The sequence below is a fragment of the Hippocampus comes genome, unplaced genomic scaffold (assembly GCF_001891065.2).
Source record: "Hippocampus comes isolate QL1 unplaced genomic scaffold, H_comes_QL1_v1.1 scaffold107, whole genome shotgun sequence".
Taxonomy (NCBI): Eukaryota; Metazoa; Chordata; class Actinopteri; order Syngnathiformes; family Syngnathidae; genus Hippocampus; species Hippocampus comes.
Genome location: NW_017804846.1, coordinates 853,521 through 862,384, shown reverse-complemented (window position 1 = coordinate 862,384; position 8,864 = coordinate 853,521). Strand labels below are relative to the sequence as shown.

Sequence of the window (8,864 nt, the reverse complement as noted above, 5' to 3'; positions counted from 1 at the left end):
GATGATATGGAGCTACTAATGTACAGATGAAAGACGGAAGAAGAATGTCGTGACCAATGGATGAAACAGACATTGTTCATAGAGAAGGGACAGGGGAAGGATTATTGGACTGCTTGACTGAACTGATTGATTTGATTTAATACTGCAGTGATCCTGCTTTTACAATAGTTCCAATAGTTCTATTTTTACATCTACTCTTTTATTATTTTATTCTTCATTTTTTTCAAACTTTTTGATGTTTAAAATTTGAAAGGAAAAATAAAGTTGATATATATGTATATACAGGTATGTGTGGCATCTTAACAATACATGTTTGCTATTTTTTCTTTACATATGCAGACATTTTTGAGTAGAATTGTGCTATGGAGAGTCTGATTTTTTTTTTTTTTTGTCATCTCATTACCTGGCAGATTGCTCCCAGATGTGTCTTTGTGTTCTCAAAGTAGAGCGTCATCACACTGCCACATCCTCTCTCGGGGCTTTAGATCATAATCTAAATGGGAGGAAAACATAGAGCATGCTGACGTGATGAAGATTGCAGGACAAGTTTCTTGTGGGCTAGTCACTGTACTTTTAACCCTACTTTGAATACAACAGGAATGCAGAGGTTAGTGAGAGTCAAGCCATTTAAGCCTTGAGACATGCTCCTGAGCTGAGACGGTTGCATTTGACTTTTCCTGCCTGGTTTTGTCTAAGTGGATGATGATGAACCTGAGCTCTCATAACTAGTTCAGTCGTAGCCACCGGGCAGTATGGACTATGAGCCAGCAACTCATCAAACTGAATCTGTGCTGCTGTCTGCTTAACCACAGTACCTCATCCTCTCATTTTTGTATGTCTGTGCCCAGTGCGGTAAAAAAGGCCAGTGGAGGGCTAATTGTTAACAGTGTCTCTGAAAGAGGAGCCTATTTGAAAAATAAACACACATTTGAATCCAGTCCAGACAGATGAATGGAGGCAAATCAATCAGTCTGAGAAATGGAACATGGAACATTATGAAGGATGTTAGTGGAGCACTGCTCGTATGTACCACATTATCGTCGTCTTTTTGAATGGTAGCTGATCTAATACAGACCATAATTTCACCTGGCCTTACTCATCTTTGTCGACTTTTTCATGGTACATAATATCCTCCAGTGCAAGTGAGGCATCTGTTGCTCTTCGACAACTCAAATCATATACAGCGTTCAGGTCTATCTGGTCAGGCTGCCACAATTGGGTTTTGTGCTTTTTATCAGTCCAAAAATCTTTCATTTAAAGAAGGGATGAGCAACTTCAATGCTGGAGAGTCATTTGTGCGACTGGGAGGCCATATAGGAGCTCGCACTTCCTAACCAGATGTATGCTAAAAATGATATTATAAACATGGACAAAATATGTGCATAACCACAAAATATGTGCACTTAATTTATGTAATTTTTGATCATACATTTTTCACTACATGTATAAAAGATCCACTATCCTAACCCAACAAAAATAAAGCAAACAACAATATAACCACATACTGTAATTTTTTTCCAGTGTGAAATACTCACTGGAACAAAAATTACTATTCAAGGATGGCACAAAACTGCTGAACAAGAAATCAGCATTAAGTGCAAGAACTCATTTTGTTAATTTTTTTTTCTTAAAAATCATGATGACATCATTATTGTGGAACTATGTTTGTCCTGCAGATCATTCTAAATGTCACGGTTGATCTGTTTGGGACCAACAGGTGGCTCTGTGGGGCTCCTCCCACAGCGGCACACCTGTTGGTCATCATGTCATTAGTATGTTTTCTGTTAAAAGGACTCCCGACCCGACCACTCAGTGTCGGGTCATGGTCACTGTTTTTGTTGGCTAGTGGTTGTGCCTGACTGCTCTGGATTTTTGTTTGTATTACTTTCACCTTGTTTTTGCATCTGCCATGGGTTTTTGTTTGTTACTTTGAATTCTTGTTGTTTTCAGAACTTTGTTCTGGATTTAGTTTTCTCTGTGATTTTTTAATACAGTTTGTGAAGTTCACCCTGCTCCTCCTTCCTGCATGCTTTTTGGGGTCCTCGACCATCACGTTCGTGACACTAAATCCGCAAAAATATTCATAAGCCTTCTCCTTTTGTAGTATAGGGCAGTATAAAATCCAGTGTGCAACTAAGATGTGTCTGCCATCAACGGGTGATTGATGATGTTACTTACAACTACAGTTGACTTCTGCATATTCACACTTTGCCACCCACAGATTTGAATATTCACACCCCCCCAACCCTATATATTTTCATAGATTGTATTTTTCCCAGTTTTTACCTGATTCTTCCTTCTACTTTCCCCCTTTTTTTGTGGACAAAATACATTGAATATTCGCCTGTTTTTTGAAGAATTTTTGAGATTGTTAAAAAGATTTTTTTGTTTTTTTAATGAATCAATTCAATCATTTAGAGTGTGGGGCCAGCAGGCGGCCAGTTACCCATCCCTGGATAAAAAGCATATATTGACAGTAAAAGAGTCAGTCATTTGACAGAACAACTTTTTTATCTTCATCTTGTGGACATTTGGTTTACAACACATGCAAGAATGCTTTTACATGTACTCCGATGAGCGTGTTCTGGACTAAATCAAAAAATGTCTCCATCCAGTCATGGTCCACTTGCATAAATATACCTACTCCACATGAGACACGCATGACTGACATGAAAGTCCATGTAAATGATCCAGCTGCTCCATAATCAAATCAGAGGACTCGGGTCACTCCTGTCAGTCTCCAACACATCCATGCATTGAAAGGAGTCTTTTGCTTTCCAACCATAATAAGTGACCCTGTGAACAAATTTTGCACAAAGTTAGTTTTGGCAAAGGAACTCAATAAAATCTGGAGCACAGGCTTCGAATAACATTTTCACACTTTTCATATTTAGTGATAAATTCTGTCATGAAACAAATATTAAAGGTGGGAAAACTTGACCTTGTGACCTTGACAACGAAGCGCAGGGCCCCACTAATGCTTTAACTCTGGACTGGCAAAGGAATGCTTTCTTGGGATTTATTCGCTTTCATATCTTATAGCACAATTAATGATGGCTTATAATAATAGAATGTGTACTTTTCACATAGATCCAAGAGCATACTCTATTTATGATTGTGTACATACATGGATCAGGTTTTATCATCTGTATTTGTCTTAAACACTGAATAATGATGTGGTGGTTTACAAGGTTGCGTGTGTGTCGTATGTGAATGTGATCCTTAGAATGACTTCATATGTTGATTGTTGCAGTTTGTTGTAATGTCCTGCTAGTCAATACAGCAAATGTTTTTTTTTCTTTTTGCCCCTCTAATGTTTTCATATGGTCACCCAAAAAAAAAAATCAATTCATCAATCCATTCTCTGAACCGCTTATCCTCACAAGGGTGCTGGGGCCCCAATCCCAGCTGCTGTCATGTTTTTTTTCGACTGTTAACAACCAAAATAATGCGCAGAATGCCTGAACACAGTGTGGTCTTGCTCTCTCTTGCAAGGATCTACTCTTTTATTATTTTATTCTTCATTTTTTTCCAACTTTTTGATGTTTAAAATTTGAAAGGAAAAATTAAGTTGATATATATGACTATACAGGTATGTGTGGCATCTTAACAGCTTGAAATAAGTGGATTCGTGTCACAATTTGTGAGTCAAAAATTCGCATTTTGCGCCTCATACTAGGGCTGGACCGTTATGGAAAAAAAGAATAATCCCGATTATTTTGGTTGAGATTGAAATGGCAATTGCAGTAATCCGTCGATGTTCATGGTTAATTGGTACTGGAACCCCCGTGGTGGCCCGATGGCCAGGCAGCCATGCTCAGATGCATTTATTCATCGTATTGATTCATGAAATTTGTATTGGCCCAGTTCAGCCAGCAATGTCAAAATCAAGGAAACACATTTTAAGAGGCTTCTCATTGTTCTGGTATGCGTGCAAATATTTGCCCGCTTAAAATACGACCTCAGAGTTTCATTTTTATTCTACATTTTCATGATGACTGAGTGATTCTAATGAGGACACCAAAGGCACTTTATAGTGATATTGACCCACATCTCTATTTTTGGGCTGGATAGGTCATTGGATGGTTAAATATGAATTAAGTTTCTTCTGTTCCTGGATTCAAAACCCTCCTTTGTGTCTGTGAGCATAACAGATGTCGCCGGTTGAAAAACTGTAAATGTAATGATGACCTTTCCATGGAAACCATTCCTGCTATAATTTGCTACGCTCTTTCCATTGCACATCATTCTATGTCAGGGCCCTAACTTTGCCAACACATAAAACATGGACCATAGGGAGTTCATTTTCTTTTTGATGACCACACTGGAAGTGGTCTGCATTTACTACAAAATGTTGATGTTGTCAGAGCTACAGTTCCATTGTGTCCGATGCACATTGCAGACGGAGTTACTTCATATGAGTTTCCTTTCAAGTTGATTTATTTTGTCTTTGGCAAGTACAGATGGATGTATTTTTTTCAGTGTACTTATGATTGTTTTTAGAGCTAATGAATATACAAGGTATTCCTGAAGTCATTCAGGCCTGTGATGACTCGTGTTAGGCTTATTCGGGCTGACAGAAGACTTGAGACGTCAAGACTTACATCTTACTATAAACGTTTACTTGCATGTAATGAGATGCTGATGAGTCTAGCAGACCTTCTACACGCACCACACCATCTATGAAGTAGGCCGAGGCTTTCGTCGCAGTCTACCTGTCAGAAGACCACAGTAGAAGCATGCCCAAAATGTGTTCTCCTTACCCTTACCCTTTGCAAACAGTAATAAGTCGTGTCATGCATTGAGGGAAATTTTGTCATTTTTAATGGGGAAAAAACTGTTGTCCCAATACATTCCACTGTGGCAGTGGCTCACAAAGGCATGCGGGGGGGGACGGAGAAGAATTCGTAAAGTTATCCATGTGATCTCATTACCCCACAAATGATGTTCGTGCAACATAAAAGACGTCATATTAAAACAATTCTCGGAATGTTGCTCTTTCAGAGTCGAATGAAGTGCATTTCCCTTAAGAACCCCAACGACTCAACTGTTGAGGTTGGCTCACGCAACACATGCTTTTGAGATCCCTGCTGGTTTCAATCAGGACTTTCCGAAAATAACGACTGAATTCCCCACTGTCCTTATTCCACATGAGTAACTGTCCTCTCTGCCTGCTTTGTTGCAAAATTTTACACATTTCACTAAAGTGCATGGAATTCATCAGAATTCATGTGTGAAACTTTTCTTGCCACTGGGAAACTGCCAGATAATACCAGGTTATTGCATTATTTGCATCACTACTTTTTTTGCTAGTCTGCATCATGCCGAACATTACATGCTGAATCCAGCAAATGTTACTTTGTGCAACAACAGTTATAAATTGTGTTTTTTTGGGCTTGAAAATAAAAACATTTAACCTACTAATTCACAAGTAAAACCATGAATGGCCTTTCCGTTACAAGCAGAAACCTTCTAAGCAGAGGTTTACTGCTTAAAAAAAAAGTGGCTGTTAAATGATATTATGAGCCCATTAAAAAGCAAATACCGCTCGGGGGGATTTGTCTAAATTTATGTCCTTTCCTTGCATGTGGTAAGTTGGTAACATTTTTGTGAGGAGAGTTTCTTTCATATCTTGCTGATGTGTTCTAAATGGATGTTTACTGTCGACAGTATATGTGTCTGTGTTTAGTGGAAATATGTCCTCTATTGTTGCAGTAAGTTATAGATGGGAGCTTGACAAAATCAATAGGGTTTGAACTCACATCTGGCGTCCAGACAGGCATTGGATATACCTGTGGCTGTGGATCAACTTCATATCAGTTGACTCATTTCTATCAGAAGTTTGGCATGCTAAGAGCTACGTTTGGATGGACAGTGGTTGAGGTTGATGTGTGGAGTGAATCCCCCTGTCTTTCATTGTTAACAGGAGCACAGCTCTCAGTCGGGAAGCAGGAGGCCTTTGAGACCTTTATTAAAGACCACGAGGACCATCACATCATCGAAGACAACAAGAGTCTGCTCAAGCAGAGGTACTTCCAAGACATACAATGATTATTAAAGAAAAGAAAACCAATACATTCACAATGAGTCTCCAGTTGCGCTGCATGCAAAGAACCATTTCCTCAGTGTTCTATAACCAGTCCTTAAAACGCGCTGAGCTCACGTTGTCTTCAAAGAAAGAATCATTAAATTGAGTGACAACTGGCATTGGGAATAGCTGGCGACCAGGGTGTACCATGGCTCTCACCAAAAGCCAGCTGGCATAGGCTCCAGCACAGCCACGACCCTATTGAGGATAAGAATGAATGAATGATGTCCGACGAGAAGGACCAGGGAGTTAAGGTCAAAGGTCAAACCTATGCAGTGGTGTTTTACATAATACTGACCCTACACTGAGTTTCTCCACCCATGACTTGGCATTTAGGCCAGGCAAAGAGTCGACATTTTTAACTAATGGCCCAAAAAAGCAAGCAGAGTTGCTGTGTTAGAAGAACAGTTAGCTAGATTTCATTTCTTAAACTCTGGACTCAACAAAAGGGACAGGACTGTCTCCTCAAAACAGGCTGATTGTCGTGAGATGGTGAAAGCTGTGCTATAATTCTTGATCCTTGGGCTATTTTGACTAAAGCATGTTTCAGACATATTATTAATATATAAAAGAATGTTTTTAAGTGTTTGTGTGTGTGGGGCGAGGGAGGGGCGGAGGGAGGGGGAGCATGTCTCCTTTAAAAATATTTGCCTCAAGATGTATTGAAGGAAAGATGTTTTGTACGATTTGTATTGAAATGTCTATATAATATGCAATTGGACAGCGATTAGGAAATAGTTAACGCCCTTATTGTTGAAAATAGGTCAACAGAAGCCAGAAAACTTGGGGAGCAACTTCATGACGCCAAACAAAAAATCAGTAAGTTGTTTCCATGAATGGAATAATGTTATGGTTGGGTCAAATCTGCCTGATGGGTTTGCTTCCTTCTAAATCAAACTGGTCAACTAATTGTTTTTAATCAGTGATGCAAATAAACGTTTCTAGATTCCTTTTTCTTTTTTTGCGCTGATTCTGATTCTGCCCTCTTTTTTTCTCTAGCACATTAGATTTTACGACTACTACTACTCCTACTACTACTACTACTATTACTACTACTACTACTACTACTACTACTACTACTACTACTACTAATAATAATAATAATAATAATGATGATGATAATAATAAAAATTAATAATGCGGGCCGGTGGTCCAGTGGTTAGCGCGTCGACCTCACGGTGCAGAGGTCTTGGGTTCGATCCTGGCTTCGGCCTCCCTGTGTGGAGTTTGCATATTCTCCCCGGGCCTGCGTGGGTTTTCTCTGGGTACTCCGGTTTCCTCCCTCATTCCAAAAACATGCATGGCAGGCTGATTGAACACTCAGAATTGTCCCTAGGTGTGAGTGTGAGCGTGGGTGGTTGTTCGTCTCTGTGTGCCCTGCGATTGGCTGGCACAGGGTGTCTCCCGCCTACTGCCCAAAGATGGCTGGGATAGGCTCCAGCACCCCCCGCGACCCTTGTGAGGATGAAGCGGATCAGAAAATGGATGGATAATAACATAATGAGAATAATCAGATGTGTCACCATGGGTGGGCCCAAGGGGTCCATGCCCACCCACCAAGATGCTTGTACCCCCTAAAATAAACTTTTTAAACATTATCATTATTATGTTTTGTCATAATATCTCTTTTTAGTTGTTTTGAAATAGTAATTTTAAGTTGCTTATCACGACGACATTAAAAAGATAAAGAAACCGATTTTTGTTTGATTGATGGCCAGTCTTATCTACAACAGCCAGTCAGGGCCTGACTGAAAATTTGCGGGTGAGAGTCTCGCACATTTTTCAAAGTGAGTCTGCAATTTATTATTTGTTTAAAAAAAATTTGGGGTGCCACTATGTAATGTGTCTATAAAATATGTATGTATTTGTAAATAATGACAGCTGGGGCAGCCATCTAAAACGCAACATAAGCATAAAAAAGCTTATATTGCAAAATATGTGAGAAAACCACAATCGTCCTCGTCACCAAAATGTATGTGGATATCTCTACCTCCACATCAAACTAAAAATATCGCAAAGATCGCCTCAATATTTTGTATTGCATTGCATGGACGAAGCGCTTCTCTCACTGAGCGACATACACTTTGGAGTGAGCGCCTCTATGGAGGTGTGAGCCTAAGTAGAGATGTCAACATGAATTTTGGTGACATGATTGCAGTTTTCACCCATAGGATCATGTTTATATTCCTACATTACAGGTTTATGCTGTCATGGTGTGTCACTGTATAGCAATTGAGGAGGTACAAAATACATGACTTGGGTAAACTAAACACCCATTTGGACCCAAGGGAGTCAGAAACCCTTTGGACAAAATGAAGATTCATTTTTCTTCTCCACTTTTCTTTTCATTTCTGCTGCAGATGCGCCTTGAACCATGTGGCTCGTTCGAAACGTTGTCAGTGCATCTGCCATATTGGATGCGTCCACTGCATTCCCCATAAAATCGGCAACTAATATTCATAACATTTAGTTGGAATGACATAATACAATCAAAAGCAACGGTTTGATGATACATATCCAAATGGCAAGTGAACGAGGCATCTTCACAAATCACTTCACTTTGCTACATCTAAAGTGGCTGCGGCATCGACATACTCAAGTGAATATGTAATATAGTATTACATTTAGTAATATTTATGAATTAAGGGTTGGGTTCAGCAACAGGTGGAATTTTTTTCTGTAACATCACAACAATGAAGTACAACACATGGTAAAAACCGTATTGTGCATGCTTTTACAGCTCAAATTTATGAACAAAAAAAAAAAAAGAACACTT

General features: G+C 39.4%; 1 protein-coding gene across 1 annotated transcript in view; it reads left to right on the top strand.

The window, feature by feature from the left end:
- kif6 (kinesin family member 6) overlaps positions 1 to 8,864 on the top strand; it is a 56,794-nt gene that overhangs the window by 29,088 nt on the left and 18,842 nt on the right. Inside the window, exons 14-15 of the mRNA XM_019876817.1 lie at positions 5,927 to 6,029; positions 6,852 to 6,907. Of these exons, the coding sequence (XP_019732376.1) occupies positions 5,927 to 6,029; positions 6,852 to 6,907 (159 nt within the window). The remainder of the gene's footprint in view (positions 1 to 5,926; positions 6,030 to 6,851; positions 6,908 to 8,864) is intronic.